General features: G+C 38.1%; 1 protein-coding gene across 3 annotated transcripts in view; it reads right to left on the bottom strand.

Annotated features, from left to right (window-relative positions):
• Nucleotides 1–21,888: 21,888 nt before the first annotated feature.
• LOC126471413 (succinate-semialdehyde dehydrogenase, mitochondrial) overlaps nt 21,889–23,399 on the bottom strand; it is a 227,289-nt gene continuing 225,778 nt past the window's right edge. For all 3 annotated transcript variants that reach the window (XM_050099545.1, XM_050099547.1, XM_050099546.1), the window contains exon 9: nt 21,889–22,575. In XM_050099545.1, coding sequence (XP_049955502.1) covers nt 22,311–22,575 — 265 coding nt within the window. In that variant the 3' untranslated portion in view covers nt 21,889–22,310. The remainder of the gene's footprint in view (nt 22,576–23,399) is intronic.

Raw genomic sequence — 23,399 nt, 5'->3', positions numbered from 1 at the left:
GCCTGAGCTCAGATCAGGCCGCAGATGAACCACCTGTTTCTCAAAAACTTGTCTCATTTCAAATGAGAACAATGTATAGACGTCTCGCTACCTGACCTTTGATTGGTGCTGCTTTCTGTTGCCAATCTGCTGAATTATTTATATAGAAAGATTAGTGAATGTAACAGCTGCTGTCATCAATGGCTGAGCCAATGTGATTGCATTGACATAATTTCATGCTTGTACTCATTAGGTATTCCAGTGCACTATAATTGTGTTACAAATAAGTCTTGTTTGTTGACTGAGCAGGAAATTTTGGGAAGCTCAAGAGGAAGCAATTGCTCATTAACTCACCTTGCACTTCATACTCTGTCATCATGCTTCCAAAATTTGTAATCTATCAAAGAACTTGAAGTAACTATGAAAAATAAATCTTGATGCTTGGTCCTCCTTTAGTATGTATTACTCTTGGCGATACATAAATTACACAGGTGCCAGTAATGCTTTAAATAACAGCATAAATGGCCAATTCCTTAGGCCCTGTATTTTTCTAGGTGGCTGGCCTCCAAAGTGTTAGTGGAACAATAGAATTTAGAACGTAACGTACGTTGCCCATTCTCTTTATCATTTACATAGTGTTTCTTTAAAATTATCATTCTCCTTCAGTGAGCTGAAAGTCAATGTCGGAGGTGTCTTTTAGGGGGTCTTCATTCAGCACCACAAAACAAAGGAAGCAGTAAAATAAAGATTAATGAGCTACACTAGACCAGTTACATGACACCACTGCTAAAAACGTTCATCCAGAAACTCTATCATGTGATACGGCATTATGGTTATAGTTTGGTTTTTCGTCATTCATTATACTTTTCACTCCAGACAATTATTTGTATACGTGAAAAGTATCAAATTGCAGCATGCTTCAGAGTCTGTAGGTCCCCATCTGACTGGCTGAGTCGATTGGTTCACAGATCAAAAGGGTGTATCACATCCAATAAGACCATTCTTAATGAAGCCCTGACCTTTCAAACCAACCTCTGCATTTAGGACAGCTTTCCCTTTTGTTTTTAGTCCTGATATCAGTTATAAAGTGGTGGGGGGTTTTGGCTTCCAGTAAATAATCTGGACAGTTGCTTGTATGGATGGAAATTTGTCTCACTTGAGCATGTTCAGAAGAGTGGGAAATGTCTTGACCAGCTATGTAGATCACTTACGTTAATGTAAGAACTACTCCATAGGAGTGCAGTTATTGTGTTAAGTCACATATTGACCGTGTGCAGCTGTTGCGGTCAGAGTTGCTGAATAAGGTAGCTTCAAGAGTACAGATGAAGATTAAACAGCTTAATATTCCAACAGGACAGCAATACGAAACATGTGGCTGCAAATACTGTGCTGGGATTCCTGTAGAACACTTCAAAACAGCAAAAGATTCCTGTCTCGTAATTTAAATTGGTTGAAAATGTGTGAAATGTCTTGGAATCCTGAACTAAAAGCAGTCTGACAAAGCCATTTCCAGAAGCATGGGGGCAGGATACTGGTAGTGGAGATACTGAAATTAGTATAATTAATTAATAAATGCTTCCAATGAGGGCTTACAAGAAACAAAGAATGTTCATCTGTTACAGGATCCCAGGGCATATTCTTTAGCTCAGAAATTATTAATTCTTGGATGAAAACAAGTTTATCTCAAAGAAACAGTGTAGATTCAGAAAAAATATCATTTATGGGGAAAAAAGGACGGGTATACACTCGCGCGCGCACACACACACAGATCCATCCACACATATACAGACACAAGCAGCAGACATATACAACTCTTTGCCTCTGTATATGTCTGCTTGTGTCTGTATATGTGTGGATGGATATGTATATATATATATATATATATATATATGTGTGTGTGTGTGTGTGTGTGTGTGTGTGTGTGTGTGTGTGTGTGGGCGCGCGCGCGCGCGCGCGCGCGCGCGCGCGAGTGTATACCCATCCTTTTTTCCCCCTAAGGTAAGTCTTTCTGCACCTGGGGTTGGAATGACTCCTTACCCTCTCCCTTAAAACCCAAATCCTTTCGTCTTTCCCTCTCCTTCCCTCTTTCCTGACGAGGCAACCGTTGGTTGCGAAAGCTAGAATTTTGTGTGTATGTTTGTGTGTCTATCGACGTGCCAGCGCTTTCGTTTGGTAAGTCACATCATCTTTGTTTTTAGATATAAATATGCAATTTGTTTGAGAAAAAGTTGACTAATAAAACCCAGTATGCTATACAGGATGGCAAGTGTTCCACAGAAATGATAATGCCAAAAAAAAACAATAGCGTTGTATCTGATTACAGGATATATAAAATGGCAGTATCATGTAAAAAATCCAGGTAGAGCCATAACAGGTCAGTATAGCACATACGAGAATGTAAAAGAAGTATTCAGGGAATTGAAATGGGAATCCTTTGAAGAGAGATGATGTAGTTCTCATGAAACCGTGTTGGATAAATGTAGACAAACTGTATTTGGAAATGACTGTATGGCCATTATTCTGCTAGCAACATATATTTTTTATGAGTGGTTAGTGCACATAGAGAGGTCTTCTAAACAATTATTTTTCTCTTCTTCACTATACAAATGAAATAGGAAAGAAAATTGTTAATATTGATACAGTGAACGCTTCATCACTGATTGAACAGTGGCTTGCAGAGTAGTTATGTAGATGTAGTAAACAAAGGCAATATATACACTTCTTTTGCAGTATACAGGGTGTTACAAAAAGTTACGGCCAAACTTTCAGGAAACATTCCTCACACACAAATAAAGAAAAGATGTTATGTGGACATGTGTCCAGAAACGCTTAATTTCCATGTTAGATCTCATTTTAGTTTCGTCAGTATGTACACTCAATGGAGCACGTTATGATTTCATATGAGATACTCTGCCTGTGCTGCTAGAACATGTGTCTTTACAAGTACGACACATGTGGTTTATGCACGATGGAGCTCCTTCACATTTCAGTCAAATTGTTCGTACGCTTCTCAACAACAGATTCGGTGACCGATGGATTGGTAGAGGCGGACCAATTCCATGGCCTCCACGCTCTCCTGACCTCAACCCTCTTGACTTTCATGTATGGGGGCATTTGAAAGTTCTTGTCTACACAACCCCGGTACCAAATGTAGAGACTCTTCGTGCTTGTATTGTGGACAGCTGTGATACAATACGCCATTCTCCAGGGCTGCATCAGGGATTCCATGCAACGGAAGGTGGATGCATGTATCCTCACTAACGGAGGACATTTTGAACATTTCCTGTAACAAAGTGTTTGAAGTCACACTGGTACGTTCTGTTGCTGTGTGTTTCCATTCCATGATTGATGTGATTTGAAGAGAAGTAATAAAATGAGCTCTAACATGGAAAGTAAACGTTTCCGGACACATGTCCACATAACATATTTTCTCTCTTTGTGTGTGTGAGGAATGTTTCCTGATAGTTTGGCCATGCCTTTTTGTAACACCCTGTATACACTTCTTTTTCTTGTGTCTACTTCCTGCTTTTGCACAGTCAGTGTCATTTTTAAAGGATCTGGCACAGTTAATTTAAGGGGTGGATGAATGCCCTTCCTGCTGCCACACTGTTACCCCAAGGCCAGAGTACTCAAACTGTCTACATATAGTGTTATTCATGTGAAAGTTTTGAAATGTTTGCCAATAATGTAACTGAAGTGAGACTTGGATACCTACTGGGATGTGGGAAACTGCCTGAAAACCACATCTAGACCGCCAGTACATGAACCCTCGTTAATCTTTTGGGCAGGGCCAGTGCACCTCCCCGTCCCAGAAGCAGTACTTTAACATGCACGGCTATCAGGGAGGGTTAAAAGGCCATATAAACACTAATAAGAGAAAAGATTATGACCACTGCCAACTGTGAGATTGCCATCTGTCGTTTTCGATGTGATGTGGTCTGCAACTGCTAAGAATTTTTTGGATGTTTTCATGATGTCTTCATCTGCCACACTCTTTCATGTATGATTGAACAATTTCGGCCTTACGCCATTTGCAAGTATTTTATGGATGATTGTTTAGTAGTAGAGCTTTGCAACAACTGCTCAAAAGTAATGTTCTCCTAAAATAGTGTAAAACCTCTCTAATTTATTTTATGAGCATAACATTGAGTTGTAGGAGCAATGACACACATGGTGTCATTTACTATTAAAAATAATCCATAAAATACTTGAAAATGGCCTAAGGCTGAAATTATACAATTGTAGATTAAATAGAGAGGCAGGCACTTGAAGGCATCATGGAATCGTTCAAAAAAGCCATCTGTAGTGTTGGGGGCAGGTGACGGTGTAAGAATTGGCTTTAAATGATAACGCACACAGGCATTCAAAGAATCGTTCTTTCCACGTTCCATACGTGAATCGAACAGGAAGAAACCATAGTAACTGGTACAGTGGGATGTAACCTTTGCCATGCACTTCATGGTGGTTTGCAGAGTGTAGTTGTAATGAAAGTATGTAAGTAGAGAACAGATGAATGGGGATGCATTCTAGCAATGATACAGGCCATAAATGGGGATATCCACTGACATAAGTGACTTTAACAAAGGACACATTGTCATTTATTTATTTATATACTTGTTCCATAGATCTGTACATGTGAGCAAGTCACTCAGATGTTGAACGTGTCAATATACATAATAAAATACATAGAATAAAGACATTGTTATAGTATTAATAACAGTGCACAAAAGTCATACTTATTAGCTTAAAAACTAGTCAACATAAATGTGAAGATTGCAGTTTCATATTTAGGGCATTATTGCATTTATTTTAACCTTGAACAGTAATAAAAACTTCCCACTTTGGGTTTAAAAGTGACCCAAAAATGGAAATGAGAAAAACAGAAATTTTTACATTAGGGCATTATTACATTAGTTTAACAGTAAACAGTGTCAAAAAATTTAAAAACATCTTTCCAATTTGGGTTTTACTTATTTCTCTGAAAGAATTCCTCTAGTGAATAAAGTGAGGTCTCAAGTAAATAATTTTTCAAGCTACGTCTAAATACTGATGTACTACTCCTTATACTTTTGATGCTGTTGGGTAGGGAATTGAAAATTTTCGTTCCAGTGTACTTTACCCCTTTCTGAAAAAGTGTCAAGTTCTTTAACTCACAGTGGAAATCCTCTTTTCTTCTGGTGTTATGTTCATGATGTAGGCAATTCGTTTCATACAGAGTGGGGTTATTTATTATGAAGCACATCAGTGAATATATGTACTGAGATGCTGCTGTCAGTATTTAAAGTCGTTTAAAAAGATTTCGACATGAGGTTCGTGGGAGTACACCACAAATGATTCTTATTGCTCTTTTTTGTGCTGTGAGTATTTTCTTTGCGGCAGGTGTATTGCCCCAGAAGATGATGCCATAACACATGACTGAATGAAAATAACCAAAGTAAGCCGACTTTGAGATGGTAATGTCATTGAAACATGACAAAATTCGTAAAGCAAATGTTGCCGACGTCAGCCGTTTTAGTGTTTGTAGAACGTGATGTTCCCAGTCCAGCCTACTGTCCACGTATACGCCTAGGAATTTTGATAAGTACACTTGCTTTATCATCTGATCATTCTGTGTGATAACTATCTCTTTTGGGTTTTTGTGGTTTGTCTGGAACTGGATAATTATAATTTTTTTTTTTTTTTTTTTTTTTTTTCCAGGTTTATTGAAAGGTAGTTAATACGAAACCAACCCAGAACTTCTTTAAGGATATCATTGACCTCGGATTCTAAGTCAGTAGTTGACACATTATCCACCACAATGCTCGTATCATCAGCGAACATTGTAAATTTACACTGCTTATTGATGAATAAAGGCAGGTCATTAACACAGATGAGGAACAGCAAGGGCCCAAGCACTGATCCCTGTGGCACTCCATGCTGCACAATTCCCCACTCAGAGTCCACTATATATTGTGATACACTACTGAAACATCTAGAATAATCTTCTGCTTCCTATTTTCGAGGTACGATTTTAACCAGTTCCCTACAGGTCCTGTAATTCCATAATGACAGGCCTTCTTGAAGAGTATCTGGTGATCTACACAGTCGAACGCCTTTGATATGTCGCATAAGACACCAATTGGCAGCCTCTTGCTGTTTATAGACTCTAGAACATCATTTGTGAATGAGAAAATTGTGTTATCTATTGAAACTCCCTTTTGAAAACCAAACTGCTGACTGTTAATGATGTTCAGGTCACCAAGGTGTGCCACAATCCTGTTGTACAGAGCTTTTTCTAGGACTTTTGAAAATGTTGTTAATAGAGAGATAGGGCGATAGTTTGACACATTTGTAGCATCCCCTGCTTTGTACAGGGGCCTGACAACAGAGTATTTCATTCTGTCTGGAAACACTCCTTGTTGCATGGATGTGTTGCAGATGTGAGACAAAACTTCGGTCACTTCACTACAGCAAGCCTTCAACAGCTTGCTTGAAATATCGTCGATACCAGCAGAATGTTTATTTTTCAAAGACTGTATGATTTTTTTGATTTCATTGGCAATAATGGGAAGCACACTTATTTGACTGAAAGGTTCTGTAAAATTATTTTTCATTATACAGGCAGCTTTATCTACAGAACCATGGCAACCTATCTGTGTTGGAACAGTTAAAAAATGTTGGTTAAAGATTTCGGCAATTTCCTCACTATTAGTTACCTCTGAGTTGTCATCAGTTAAAACAATATTTTTGTCTTTGGTGTAGTTTACAGTCCCTGTTTCTCTCTTTATCACATTCCAGATTGTTTTAATTTTATTTTCAGAATTAGTAATTTCAGATGCTATACACATACTTTTAGAGTTTTTAATTACTTTGACAAGAATTTTACAGTAGAGTTTATAATGTTTTAGCTGAGCAGGTTTGTTAGAAGTCTTTGATGCTATGTAGAGTTGTCTTTTTCTCTGACAAGAAGCTATGATGACCTTAGTGAGCCATGGTTTTTTTGCAGACCTAGCAGGTTGGACTCTGCATGACTTTTTTTGGAAATACACTTTCAAAGATACCTGCTATCTCATTTGTGAATAAATTGTATTTTGAGTTAGCAGTTTCTGCTAGATAAACAGGTGTCCGGTCAGTATGCTGAAGACATGATCTGAACGTTTGAATAGCTTCCTCACTTATTTTCCTTGAGGTGTCACTCAGAGGAATTCCCAAGCTGTTGAAAGTAACTCGTTGTCCTTCATGGTCAGACAGACCATTTATAACCATTTCAATATTAATATGGTTGACATTACTCTGATCAACAAAAACGTTATCAATGAGAGTACTGGAAGAGGTTGTGGTTCTGGTGGGCGAGCTAACCACGGGAACAAGGTTGTACATGCACATGAGATTTTCAAACTCCACCTTGCAGGGAGAATTAACCAAGAAATCTATGTTAAAATCCCCAACAACTACCATGCCCCTATTTTTTCTACTTAAGTACAACAAAAGAGTATCTAATTGTTTAACAAACACTTTAAAATTACCAGATGGTGCCCTGTAAACTGCCACAACTGTTAATCTGGAGACAGTGTCTGGCACCTCTATAGCACATACTTCAAAATGTAGCTCAAAGCAGAATCGTTGTACATCTATTGCTGTGAACAAGACATTGTTTTTTTACATATACAGCTACTCCTCCTTTGTCCATATAGTTCCTGCAATAAGACGTTGCCAAAACATAGTTGGGAATAGGGACCACTTCAATACCAGCAGTGATGTGGTGCTCTGTTGGACACAGAATGTGGGCACTGTTTATACCTGTTGTGTCTTCTATATTTGCTGTGAACTGATCCAGCTTGCAGTATAGAGGCCTCTTATGTTCTGATGAAACACTGTTAACTTTTGTTTGTCTTTCATTGTATTGCTGTTTGAGTGAACTTTCGTTTGTGTATTAATTACTTGTTGCATATTTTTGTTACTGGACCAAATCCTGCTAGAGTTGGCCCAGCTCACTTAGTTTCCCTCGTTAGTTAGGGCTATGACTGGTCTGCTTTCATGATCGTTATTGTTTAGGTCTATTATTCCATGAAAAGCTTTTCCAATGCCTGCTGCTAGTTTACTTTTGCCAAACTGATTTAGATGTAGTCCATGCTTTGTGAAGCAGTGTCTCTCATACCTGTCTGTATCCAGTAGTGTCACATGCGTAAACTTAGTGCAAAAGTGTTTCAGTTTACTATTCGTTAGGCGAATTTCTCTGTTCACACAAGACCAGTCTGCCAGGTCATATCTCGTGGGCACAGTTGTTAGTATTATGTTTGTATGCTGTAATAACTGCAATACGAGTAGTTTTTTAATGAAAGTGCTGGCCTCGTTGCAATAAACATCGTTTGCTCCTGCGATTATCGCAACACAGTCTTTTTCCGTGAATTTAGCACATTCTGTGTGTGTGTCTTCTACCACATTCACGAATTTTGCTCCTGGTTTAACAATTGCTGATATACACGAACCATCTTGAGCAGAGTTCGACATGCATGTCGAAATATTGCGAGCATGACTGTCTCCAAATATTTTTACGTTATTTTTCCGTTGTGTTTGTTTACGTACGCGATCGGAACTTTTTCTTACGCAACCACGCGTGTTTTGTGTACACGTGTTGCCGTCTACTACAATTTTAGATGCACTGTTTTTGTTATTTGAGTTATCACTGTTTATCAAGCACTGAACTTTGTCCACTGTTGAGGCTTCTTTATTCACTTGTGGGTTTCCTTTCTTGTATATAAATGTGGCGTTTCCGACGGTTACGTTTTCACGACGTACATAACACCGATCTACACACACTGTCGAAGCACTACTGTTTTGTACAGCTGTATATCGGTCTTGGAGGACAGCGTATTTCACTTCTAGCACTTCAATATCGGTTTGTAGCATTCTGATTATTTCGTCCTTATTTTTGATAATGTTTGAAAATTTACTTTCACACGCGGCTGCTATGCACGGCTCACAGGTCCACAAATAGTCATCAGTTACGAGTTTTAAGTTGATCTTGCAGCAATTTTCATGAAACCAGTACTTGCAGGTTCTACACTGAATTCCTTTACGAACTTTTCTGATACACGATTTACAATTACTATTACTTTTATCTTCATAACTGGGAGCTGAACCTACACGTACTTTCTCTATCGGCGCCATCTTGAAAGACGGGTGCCAGGGAACCAGCATCTCAGAAATGGCATAGCTGGTCAGCGGTTTACATGCTAGTGTCATGAGCGTCTATGGAAAGTCATTGAAGGATGGTGAAACCATGAGAAGGCAACAAAGACTTCATGCCTCATCACAGAATGTGGAGGTTGGAGACTTGCCCATTCTGTAAACCAGGATAGACAGCGATCAGTGGCAGATCTGACAACAGAGTGAAATGCTGGTGCAGGCACAAGTGTTTTGGAGCACACCATTCAATACATATTGTTGGACATGGGGTTTTGTAGCAAAGGACCTCTACATTTTCCTATTTTGACCCAGTGACTTTGGCAATTACAGCTGCAGTGGATATGAGCTCACGGGGACTGAACTGTGGATCAATGGAAACGGACTTGCTCAGATGAATCATATCTCTTGTTACATAAGGTTGACGGTCATGTCCAGATAGGCCATCATCCAGTTTGAATGACTGCTCAAAACGTGCTGTGCCACAGATGCTCGTCACCGGGGTAGTTTTCTGCTATGGGGGACATTCGATTGAGGTTCCATGGGACCTGCGGTAGTAATCCAAGGATTTGTGGCAGCTATGGACTATGTGAACATAATTGTGGATCACCTACATTCCTTCATGCCTGATGTCTTCAATGACCACAGTAGCATCTCATAAAATAAATGATTACATCATAAAGCCAAAATCTTGCTCCAGTGGTTTGAAGTGTGTGATAGTGATCTCACATTAATGTCTTCAGCACCAAATTCGTCTGATATGAACCTGATGGAATGCATCTGGGATGCCAGCTCCACAGCCACAAAGCACCAGCCCTATTTATGGACCTGTGCAAAGATATATGGTGTCACATACCTCCAGAAATCTACTGGACAATTTGTGGAATCAACACCATGCAGAATTTCTGCTTTCCAAAGATGGACCATCATTTTATTTATGCTATGTCATATTGTGTTGGCTCATCAGCATTGTTTCTTCTAGTTCTCTGCACATGTGTAACATTCCTGTCATAAATATACAATAAGGAGACTGAAAGAGTGATACCATTAGTGGAATTTACATTAGATATTTTGAACAATGAATCTCAGAACAGTGAAAACGAACAAGCGAAACAGGAATGCCCTTAGGTTTTCCATTCCTATAGCAATTCAGGATTACAGTTTCCAATACAAAAATTGAGTAGATACAGTGTGCTCCTTTCTTTTGAAAATGAGGTTGTGGGGCCAATATTTCCTTTTGGCATCCTGTTGCTTTCATTTTCCACAGAAACTGTTGCACTTTTCATATCCATGTGTCAGTCTGTACTCCTGCTGGGCATCACTCCTGTAGGTCCCCTAGTAAGATAAGAGTGTGAGCCTCTACATATTCAGAAATTATTAACATCTTGTGTCTTCACTTGTATCCCCTAACCCACTGTTCTCCACCTTACTGGGTGACGGTGAATTGTATAATGTCGGTACCTTGCATTCGTTCGTACTACCAGTAATAGGACTTATACGTACAATCTTTCTGTCTCTGTATTCACTTCTGCCTTTGCTATGTGGTAAAAAAATGCAAAGTTATTTTCCATCACTTCTATCACATGTTGCAGTTTTGCATGAAGCTGTTTTCCCACTAGGCACAATCCTGCCCCCAAAATTGCTGTGACAGCAAAAGTGCTGAACTCAGTTGCCTGTTTACCGCATGGTAAACTGCTTCTAGTAATAACACTATACCCATTCTTGCATCATCAAGTCTATTGCAAATGCTTGTAACAATCTAGCTACCATTATTTTGCTGTCTAGTATGCACAACCAACTCTGTATTTTTTCCCAAATCGCTCTTTACTGTTTTCACTGTATCACAAGTGTACCGTGCCAATTCTGTGGTTAACTCATGAACTATGTTGGTGTTGTTTAGAATGCTCTGCTGTAAATTCAACTGTTGCATAGTATGCCACTATGCTGTGGTTTTGATGGTGCACATAATCAGTTGCACTTGCCCAATTTTATCATTCAACTTCTGTATATCCTCAATCTGCTATTCCGAATATTGTCTTCAGTATCTTTCCTCCCGCATCCAAATCATCATATTTTTCTTACAAACTAGCATCCATGGTACAATGTCAGTTATTTGCATCAGTTGAGCTCTCAATTTGCCATATGGTAGCCTCAATTTTTGGAGTTCACCCTGTATCTCAGTGGGCAGTTTGTAAAGTTACACAGAGAAGTGCAAAAGAACAAATGCATCTTGCAACCTGTAAACTTTTTTCTTTATATCCCACACATCAAAAGTCAACCTCCTGGTAAACAACACATCTGACTAATGGCCGATTGTGAACTGTATGCGTCATTCCTCCCTGGTAACATATAACAATATCAGGACAACATCAACCCATCCAGAACTTTCGACATTCTCTCCCTCCCTTGAAAATTGGTATACAAAACAAATCAACTATGAAATAACCTGTATTTGAAACAGAGACTATAACAACCCACATAACTAATATAAATATTTAATAATAATAATAAGACTTGAACAAGAATAGAAAATGAAACGTATTGAATGCCAACAGCCTTGCCGCAGTGGAAATGCCAGGTTAATACTGGGGTATGCCAAGCACTGTTGGCAAGCAAGGCGTACTCGGCCATTGTGAGGCCAGTTGAGGAGCTACTTGACTGAGTAGTCTGGTCACAAAAACTGACAACAGCAGAAAGCATGGTGTGCTGCCCATATGCCCCTCCATATCATCTGGTGATGCCTCTCAGCTGAGGATGACACTGTGGTTGGTTGGTACCATAGGGCCCTCTGAGGTGTGTTCAGACAGGGTTTAGTTTCTTAGTTTATACTGTGTAGCTCCAGAAACACCTCTCACACTAATCACATGTCCAAGGTAGTTCACCTGCGCCTGCACAAAATGACATTTATCTGTGCTAAGTGTCAGAAGCATTGACTGTAGTCTACTGAACACATCTTCTGACATTTCAGATGTTCTTGCATATCTTTTGAGAATACAATGATATTGTCCACATATAGCATGATAGGCTTCAGTCCACATAGAATTTCATCTAATGACATCTGGAATTTGGTTGGTGGGTCTTTGAGTAATGGTAATGACCCCATGGTACCATGAAAGCTGTCTTTGTTCTGTTCTCTGGGATTACCTCTAGCTGGTGATATTTGTTTCTTAGATCTGTAGTTGTAAAGTCCTGGCACTGTCCTAAGTTACCCAACATTTCCATAATGTTTGGGATTGGATATGCATCAGTCACTGTCTTAGCATTGAGATATCTGTAGTTGCAACAAAATCTGTATTTGTTTGTACTACCCAGCTATTTCTTTGGTACGATGGCCATACAATGACCACTGCTATGCCCCATGGACTATCACTATGCTTTTTTTTCACTTCTGACAACTGCTGCCTTTGAACACCTCCGTTAAGTGTTGGAGATGCTTCAGTACACAGTATGGCTTTCTGTAGACTGGCACATTGTTACCTGTAGGTATACGGTGCTGGGTAAGAGGTATTACCGGTAAAAGACCATCCACTGTAAATAAATCCATAAACCATAGTAGCAAAGTTTCCATTGTCTGCTGAACACTGCCTTGCAAGGGACCCAACTGACTTCTGTAAAGCTGATGTGTTGATGGCTTGCTTGGGACCCTGGTCATTAAATGACCTATCGAGAACCTCTTTGTCTAATACATCTAATGTAGCTATCATTACGCCCTTCAATAGACTAACCATGTCAATACCAAAGTTATCCGAGCTTACAGGAACCATAAATCCACCGTTTGTTATTACTTACGCATACTACGCTTCTGTGCATGAAACAACACATTTTAATGTAATTCTAGTGCCTCTACCGTATATGATGTTTCATGTGGTAAATATGTATGAGTGTAAACACACGCACATTTCCCCATGATGGTACAGAATCTTGGGAATCAACCTTCAGTGTGTTTTTTTGCAGTTTACCCAGCAGCCTTGCAGCATTGCCTCGCTTGCAGCTATGTCCCCAAACGGAAACAAAGCTCCACTTAGTTCTATTGCATACCACAAAAGATCGATTGTAGCATGATGTTAGTCAAGAAAAACCAGCCCAAAAATTGTTGAATACCCTCCACCTACAAATGGCAACACTTCCATATGCTCATGAAAATCTTTAGTTCCAATACTAAAACTGAGCAGTGCTGCATCCAACAATTCCATGTTATTGTCCCCAACTCCTTGTGATTTGTAATGTGGAGACCAAAATGTCTTCCTGTTTATGACTGACACATACATACCCTTATCTACCAGAAATTTATGTTCCTTGCCCTCCATCAAGTCTGTCGCGCACATTGTAACTGTGCATTTATTTGTCCAGTGTAATGTCCTATTCATACCCATTTGTGTTTAACAACTACTTCCGCTGTCATCGTTTTCCCAGCTTTCGATTCCCACAGTCCCGTGCTCGGTGTCCAACTTGTCCACACCTGTAACGTTCATTCAGATTGCTGACATTGCTTCTGTACATGACTTTAATGCCCACATTTATAGCACTTTACCTCTGAAGCGAAAGCCCTGTGGTCAGTACGTGCTTTTGTGCAAAGGTCAATTATGCGCGTGGGAGCATTTCTACCACTGTCCCTTGTTCCCATTCCACAAAGCAAATCCAGTGATAGTTGTAGGACTCGCTCAGGTGGCAAACATAACTTTGCAAGGTAACCTTTATCACTGATACAGGCACACAAGTAAGTGTTTTGTTCATTAAATCTACTTGTGGCCGGGAACTAAAACCGCCACAATGTAGACTGAGTGGACTGGGAAAAAAGATAATCCACCCAATACATTTCCAAAATGTGGAACTGGAAATAAACAAAAGGAAGTACAAGTTCACATTTGATGTGGTTTGGAGGCAGGACCACAATTTCAATGTCATTTTAGGCAAAGATTTCCTGCATCGTTTTCGTGGCACAGTTAACTTCCAAACACAAAAAGTCCAAATTGGGGTAAACTTCTACTATTTTGGTACTATTTCTGTTACAAGGATGTGAGAGAGTCCAGAATGAATGGCTACATTCTGACAACCCACTAAAGGATGTGCCATAGTGTTGAAGTTAAACAAAGCTGAGAAAATTTCAGACGATACAGAGAAAATTATTTGGATAAAGGTTTGTCTCAAATGAATGCATCAGAAGAGGGTACATTTTTGCCAGTGAGCATAGATAATTTTGGAACCACACATGTTAAAATTCTCTGGGGTACTACACTTGCCAAAGTCCACAATGTAAATACTGATGAGGTAACAGCATACTAAGAAAATAAACAGCCTGAAAGAACAGTTTACATTAATTCTGCTTCAGTTATGTCACCTATAAAAGGAGAAACTGAAAGAAACTTGAAAATCGGTGTACAATACCCCAAATCTGTGAATTTGTTTCATAAAAAGAAGCAACTTCTGGCAAGTTCCCTAACATAACATGAGATTTCTACTAGTGATACTAGGCGTTTAGTCCAGAAACTATAACACATACCCTATCACTTACAACCTGTAGTAGAGAAAAATATCTCAGATTTGCTACAAGCAGAATTAATCCAACATTCTTTCAGTCCCAGGGTGCCACCTACAGTGGTAGTCCCCAAGACAACCAATAATGGAGACAACACTTACTGCATTTGTGTAGACTGGTGGGCAGTCAATAAGGTCATGAAATCAGTTACTTATCCCCTTCCAAGGACTGATGAGACTCTGGATCACTTTGGCAAATGCCTATTCTCCCCACATTAAAAATGCATTCTGGTTACTATTAAATTTTTATACCTATGAAAAATCAGGAAAAGACAGCTTTACTTGTGCCTTCCACACATTGAGAATATCTAAGGACGTCCTTTGGCCTCTGAAATGCCCCTGCTACAGTTCAGCAAAATGCTGATTTACTTTCACGACGTTTAAAGCTGACCATGTGTATAGTATATTTAAACGGTATAACTGTCTTTTCGAGCAGGATGAGGGAACATGCAGAATATCTAAGAAATGTACTAACTAATGTTACTGACGCTAATGTAAATTTGAAATTAGACAAATGTAGTTTCGTGCAATCACAAGTGCACTATCTAGGTCACATAATTTCTGCAGAAGGTGTAATACCAGATCGCAATTAACGGGCACTGTGAACAATTTTCTAGTGCTGAGTAACATAAAAAATTGCAATCATTTCTCACGTTAACAAATTGCTATTGTCATTTTATGGGGAAATAGGCAGCCACCCTGAAATCTCTCACAAAATTGCTGAAGAAAGGAATTTCTTTTGTCTGGACAGCGGACTGTGAGTGCTATGTTAAAACTGAAAGAAATTCTCAGTTCATCCACTTTGGCTTATCCAGAATTTACCCTACTACTTATTCTATCATGTGATGCTAGCAGTGTCACTGTCAACTGTACTCTGAGTCAAATACAAGATGGGGAAAAATTGATTATGCATCGCTTTAGGTGAGTGAAGCTGAGCAAAATTACAGCACCACAGTAAAATAACTTCTGGCACTTCATTTTGGCTCTCATTACTTTCACTGTTACCTACATGGATGACAATACCCAGTAATTGCAGATCAAGTGGCTTTACAATGGCTATTGAGTTGAAAAGATGGGCCTCAAAACTCAGTGAACATGACTACATAGTCAAACAAAAGCCTGGAAAGTTTAATCAGAATGCAGACGCCTTGAGTAGGAATATTAAGATCCTGCAAGTAGACAACTTGCTTATTGAATAATTAAAAAAGGCACAAGATTCTGAAACAGAGTTTAAAAAAAACGCACTACCTTACTGGAATTTATTGCAAGTGATGACATTTTATATAAGAAAACACATCTCGGAGAACGGATTCCAAAGACTATCTGCAAGTGCATACTGCAACAATGCCACGCTAGCATAAGGCATGTCATAATGGGAAAAATGCCTTGCTAGTGTGCGTAGCAGGCTATTACTATTAGTGGCAACAACAAAAGAAAGATGTAGCAGATTACATTCAAAATTGTCTCCTTGTGCCAAAAGCATAAATATGAAGACCAAATATACCTCTTCAGACACTGTCTGAAGCAGTGGGGCCTTTTGAAATCTGAAATTGCAGCACTCTGTCGTAGGACCATTTTCCATAATGGCCCAAAATAAGAGATATATTTTATCTGCCATTAACCATTTCTCTCGCTATCTTATAAAACGGATTGAATAAGTAATTTCTGAGACAGTTGCAAAAGCATTCATCACCCATTCAGTACTACCATATGGGAGTCCAGAGGCCATTATAACAGATCTAGGGACAAACTTTGTCTAATCCTATGGTACAGGTAGAGGAGAACTACACCACTTCACCATTGAATAAAGACAGGTTTGAATGTATTCGTAATGTGGTATTTAAAATATTGTCTTATTATGAGAACAGCTTGCACTCAGACTGGAATCATCTGTTACCATATGTAATTCCATCGTATGCCAGACTACATGAAACAAAATGAGTTTGAGAAGTTGCCGCCTTAAATAAGTTTCAGTCAACTGAAGCATGTAACTAGAAGATTGAAGTCTGACGACCATACTGCATCACTCCACCACCGTGATATTTTACTTAACATAGCTGTCGCCACAGTGACTTCCACCCAGCTTGCCATTCCGAAATCTAGTGTGACTATACACTTTTATTTCACATGCGTGTTATATAATAAAATGCATACAGCCACTCCAACTGATTACATGCCCTGGCCAGTGGACTGTACCAAGGTGAAGAACAAAAATTAATGATGGCTTTTCTGTTTCTACTGTCATGAACTGTAATTTTGTAATCTCAACTAGGATTGTTTTCTTTACTTAAACCATTACTTTTTTATTTGTCTTATGACTTGCTTACTTTTGTGACTGTTCTAAACAACAGTCTTATTGTGCTTGTCTGTTCATTTGACGTTTTATTGTTGTGAGTTATTTTTACAATCTTTCTATTCACTTTAACTGAACTTAAATTACCTTGCTGTTGTGATATATAAATTTGGGTCCAAGGAGTCAGTCTTCTAGTGTTTATTATTCGTTTATAAGAAGCATTAATGCAATGGGAAGCGTCATATTTTGTAGTTGTCATTTTACACTTTTGTTAGCTAAATCTATTTCATTTCATAGGTCATTTTGGTTGATGCTCAGAAAGACTTAATCAATTAGTTGCTTTGGTGATTTCCAATTTTGCAACCTTCCTTTGCTCAATTAAACAGTCACAATGGTACTTAGAGGACATAATTGGTGATGCTAACAAATCTGAAATAAAGTTCACTTACAATGCTTTGATCCTCCCTGATTACAGTTAAAACAAACTTGTGTTTCAAAATTCTGTTTAGTGATTTTGATTTGCCCTATCAGGCTGACAACAAAATGGTGCCACCCCGGAGGTTGTCTGGTGCCTGTAAGGATGTTGGACACTGCGCAACCATGTAATCTTAAAAAAAAACTAACTGCAGTCTGACAAGGAAGGCTTTCAACGTCATGAAGCCCCTGTTCTATTGCTCAACACACTGGGTCCAATACTTCCTCTAGTAATGCTATAAATCAGTCATTCACTTCCTTTACTCGTCTTAAAAACTGACCTCTAAACATGTATTATTTAGTTTTATGCTATGTCCTCATCCTTGTTATAGGAATGTTTCAGTTGGTTGTATTCCTTAAAAACTGTATCTGTAACTAGCTTTGGCTACCTTTGTAAAGCTGCAGCCCTCACTTTTCTGTGAAGACTGTAGTCCCAACACGGTGATGGAACAAATTTACTCACATTCCTAGATTTTATTTGTTAATTAAATTAAAATATTGTAACCCTAAATTTAAGCACCCCATTGAGATTGTTGAATTCACACATAATGAACTCGTTTAGGGAGAGGGGAGGAGATGTACAAGGTGCCCCCAGCCACAAACTTGAAAAAGTTTTTATTATTTGTATTCTACAAAGACCTTCCCACTGATGTGACAACAACCAACCACTTCACATCAGAATAGGCCGAATCATCATCCACAAAATGCCGCCCTACCAACCAAATCATGCCGCAGGATAACCTGTTCTGAGGTGCCACCTGGAGCAGACACTAAATGGGTTATTTTCTTTACCTTTGCATTTCCCTTGTCCTTCAAGATGGCTCTGGGGCTGCTGCAGTTATCTTGTCTTATGCCCCTCACAATCCTCACTGTGTAATCTTAAAGAGCAAATAACCCAAAACATTTCTTTTCTAAACTTAAGAACCTTATACAAGCCCATACCAATTTCCAATCCTTACTACATCCCCATGTGGGGTGTACAGAGTGTAGCAAAGTTATCCAGGGAGCAATCCAAATCACAATGTACTACAGGCAAGGTCACAACTGTAGTGTTCCATGGCTCATAAATAAAGGTCTCAAAGATTAGGCAGTCTCTTGTCAGTATGTCTTCACATGACATGCTTGCTTCAGCAGTGCCTTGTGTGGGAGCAAGCTGCGGCTGGAGAATGCAGCGGGGAATCCAAATCACTTTCAGATACTAAGGAAACATTGATAGATTCATCGATTTTAAGTTATATCTCTCACTGAAAATGAAATGGGAATGACTCGTGTCAGGCAGGTGCTGGTGCAATGAAAACGAATACATGTATAACAGTTACAGAATACCATGAAACTCATGTTGCCCTCTATGCATATAACCCTTGAAGATACTAAAAATGCACATATCCTTGCCAAGACACTAGAGCAGTCAAACCAATATAGAGTAACTCCACTAAGTAGAGTCTAAACTGGGTTTTGCCCACATCCTTGGATTTTCTGATCTATTTGAATAATTACCAAAGGAAATTATAAAAAGTACAAATAAGGCATGTTGAATCTTTCAGACAGCCATGAGGTGTGCCTGGACAACTAACTTGGTAAAAGCATTGCCCATGAAAATCAAGGATCAAAATTCTAGTCCCGACATGACAGTTTCAAGCTATTAATAAGTTTCAAAAGTAAACACGCTTTCAACTACAGGTACAAACAGAAGCTTATTGTGGCAATTAGGTCACAAAGTCACAAACACTTGTTCAGATGCATCTTTGAATAGCCGGCCGGTGTGGCCAAGCGGTTCTAGGAGCTTCAGTCTGGAACCGTGTGATCGTTATGGTCGCAGGTTTGAATCTTGCCTCGTGCATGGATGTGTGGGATGTCCCTAGATTAGATAGGTTTAAGTAGTTCTAAGTTCTAGGGGACTGATGACCTCAGATGTTAAGTCCCATAGTGCTCAGAGCCATTTGAACCATCTTCGAATATAGTGTAACAGGGAGAGTTTAGCCAAGATCTGGAATAAAATAAATGCAGAGAACTGAAAATTTAAAATTTCTTTACTGCTCTGTAATGCTGTGCATTATATCAGCCTCTATAAAAACAACATACACATATAATGCAACATACTGCATTCATTATTTTCTCAATAAGCTGCTCTATTATTCAATGCAATGTTATTGTCTTTTTGAGAGGGGAGTTACAAATAGGTTGTGTGCTAGGATGATAAATGATTCAGTCAATTGTTTCTTTGAGGATGACTATTCAATAGTACTACAGTTCATTTTGAGCCACTGTTGCACTTACACAAACATATATAATACTAGAATATGAACTAAAAATATACACTTTCTCTATTTAAAGCTCACTAAAATATGGCTTGCTATATATACTATCACATTTATGTACTAAACTTACACATGATACTATGTATCACAGATATGGAAGACATTGTTTATGGAAGACTGTTGTGGAAGACTGCTGCACAAATTACATGAACTGTGCATAAGAAACATCTCAATTGGGTAATTAATATTTTACAAATAGTTTCTCCAAAAGTGGAATGTACAGTAATAAAATGTAATACCCATGGCATTTACATTTGAGATTAACAAACCGGATTGTTTTAAAGTTAAAACAAAATAGCAATTAAATATCTCTTCAACTGGAAGCTGATACACAATAAAAGAATTAGTTAGTGTAATAAAGAACAAATGAATCACAAGATCCATATAAATTGGTACACACTGCACATTGACACATAGACTTTGATTTGCCCGATAACTGCGGTTTTCATTATTCTGTGACCAGGAAGGTATACAAATACACAATAAATGGGCAAAGTCCACTTTTTTTTTTTTTTAACATAAGGTATCTTACACCTTCTGATACTTATTTTCCATTCATACCATTAACTTTGAACACATGAACTGATTACAAAAGGAATCTGCTAGCAGAAACCTACGTTACTATGTAAAAACCCAAAATGAAATACCGACTGCTACAAATCTAAGAATAAAATAGTTTGCGTAGTACATTCAATTGTTTTACAAGTTACCAAAAAGTTTGCTTGTTAACCAACAAAACATGAAAATTAGCTAAGTATAAACAAACTGAGATGTAATATACGTATGTATGGGTGCTGCAGTACAAATCTGCAAAGTAATGCGCTTATTTATTTTCTAAAAAAATGTAACATTCAGTGGTCACCATTATTGGTTATGAAGTTTATCCAGTTATTTGTACGAGTCCTGTTCCTGTCAGCTGTTTATGACAAAGTAGTTATTCTGTTTACAAAACTAACACGTCACAAAATTATGATTGCAAGTTGCTCATTTCTAATTAATTTTTCTAAATCTGTCACCAGGAACAAGTTAACAAAAGATAGTAATTAAAAATTTACATACTGGCATATTGATTTAGCATCATTTACATTAAAGTGATTACTTGAGCTATGGAAGAGTGATCGGTTCTGAACCATACTGCATATGAAACAATACCTTACTTCCCAAAACAAGAACTGAATATGAAGATTAACAATTATTGCACAACAAAGTTAACTGTGATTCCGGCCAGATTGGTGCGTGCCCACAAGAACACAAATTTACATTTCTCCTCTGCTGTTCACTATGTTCCATTGGAAATAGCTGCGGAACTATTTTGGATTTCTTCCGATGCAGCAGTGTACAACAACAACAACAACAACAACAACAATCATTATTTGGTTGGGTACGTGGCATTTGACATTGCTGAATTTTATATTTCACTGGCTGTTAAACAATTGTGTCACATGTTAATAGTCGCACACATTTTTAACCTGATTTACTGTTTTCAATCTAACATAACAATAGCAAAAGCCTGCACCTATACTACAATTACAAAAACATTAGTTACAAGACTCTAATTCTTCTGAAATTCAGTCTGCAAGATACTGGAGTTGTACGAGACTACTAAAATATTTTTCCTGCAAATTGAATATATAGGGAAAAGCACAACAATTAGTCATTAACTGCAATAAAACTTCATACTATTGATTTGTTAGCACCGATTCACAACATAATGTGCAAAAGCATATTTTATCGAAAGTAATAAACTACCGTTTCTAAGTCATCAATTTCATTTAGTGTAAAAGTTCTGTTTGGTCATAAGCTTATTCAGACATAATCTAAAACAGAATTTCATTGCAAATTAATTTTTCTGTGCGCTCCTTCATTCTCACAATATCCAGCTTTGTGTGACAAAAACTGAAATTTTACACAGTTGGTACAGCATTTTACTGTTAATAGTATAAAAAACACAGCAACATTTATGTAAATTACTTACATAAGATGAAAATTTAGTGCTTTTAGTCTTCTTTTACCTTTTGGGTGAGAAATTCATCCTCCCACCACCATTCCTCTATTTCATATTTTACACAAAATAGTGTCACAATATTTCAATTACTCTCTTCCAATTAGCCCCCCCCCCCCCCCCCCCCCGCTCTCTCTCTCTCTCTCTCTCTCTCTCTCTCTCTCTCTCTCTCCATTTATCTGTAATGACCAAGTCTACAGTTGGCTTTGCTGTACAACACAAGTTAACTCATTTACAAAAACAAAATTGTTTACAACAGCAGCTTTTTATATAATGTCACTCTTTAACAGGGGATGTATTTTAAATTTATTTGGCACAGGTAACACCTTGGGCAGGTGGTGATGATAACAATAATGATGATAATAATAACAATAATAATAATAAAAACAACAACAACACATAGAATTTAAGCAGAAGGCTCATAGCTATTAATAAAATATTTCCTTATTTTTACAATTTTCTCATATCATTTTTCGTTTTTCCAGGCAACACATGATAATGGTAATGAAAAAATTAATTCTTTCAGAAAAACAGGGAAAATATTTCACAGATTACCCACACACAGATATTTTATGAAAGTATATTCATCAATACCGTGATGAGAACCTTCCCGACCAATTCCAGATTCTTTGACACCTCCAAATGGAGCTTCAGCTGTTGAAATAATGCCCTCATTTATTCCAACCATACCAACACACAGCTGTTTTGCTACTCTTCGTACCTGGGCCATGTTACTACTGTAAAAGTATCCTGCCAGTCCTGAATTTGTGTTATTAGCTATGTCCAAGGCTTCTTCCTCACTTTTGAATCTGAAATAGAGATTAGAAAAATAATTTCATGTGTCTCATATATGCCTGCAACTTAACAAACATCATGATGATGATGATGATGATGATGATGATGATGATGATGAGGAGGAGGAGGAGGAGGAGGAGGAAAATACTAACGTACTTTAATAAAATTCTGAAGTTATGGAGACATGAACAAATATTCCAGAATCTTGAGTCTAATTCACTAGCACCCTATATTTTGATGCCTATATACATTTGTTAATGGTATAGCTGAAGTTTTTAACTCCTGATGGCATATACACAGAGTTGGTTATATGTAGGGACCGGAAAAATTCACACTTTACGGTAAAAGCGAAACAGACGTGAATTCTGCCTCAAAATTACTTAATAGGCACTCTTTCATTGCACACTGTGTCCAAATGATCTATTTTATCACAGAGAGTTTGAAATAGCTTAATTTTCTGCATATAAATATCAAAAATTTAACCAATTTTCAGTTACTGGTATTGTAAATCATCTGGCGAAGCCCAATTTGGAAAGATAATGTGCGTAAGAATCTGTTTGCAAAATAAAGAGTGTATGAATGCAACATTGTTGTCAATGCACTCAATGATCTGGCGCCATGCAACTGTGGACAGTTGGTCTATTTAAGATACACAGCACGTAATGCAACGTAGCAGTACTCAGTCATGGGACGTACAATTTTACAACACAGAAACGCATTACTTTGTTAGCTAAAACTCAAAAGATGGTATAATGTGGACAACTTCAATATGGCAAATTACGTGGCAGATGTTTTGAACTGTGGTCACATCAAATACAGCTAGAGGTTGGACCTGAAC

The sequence above is a fragment of the Schistocerca serialis genome, chromosome 3 (genome assembly GCF_023864345.2).
Source record: "Schistocerca serialis cubense isolate TAMUIC-IGC-003099 chromosome 3, iqSchSeri2.2, whole genome shotgun sequence".
NCBI lineage: Eukaryota > Metazoa > Arthropoda > Insecta > Orthoptera > Acrididae > Schistocerca > Schistocerca serialis.
This window is presented reverse-complemented; position numbering and strand designations above follow the sequence as displayed.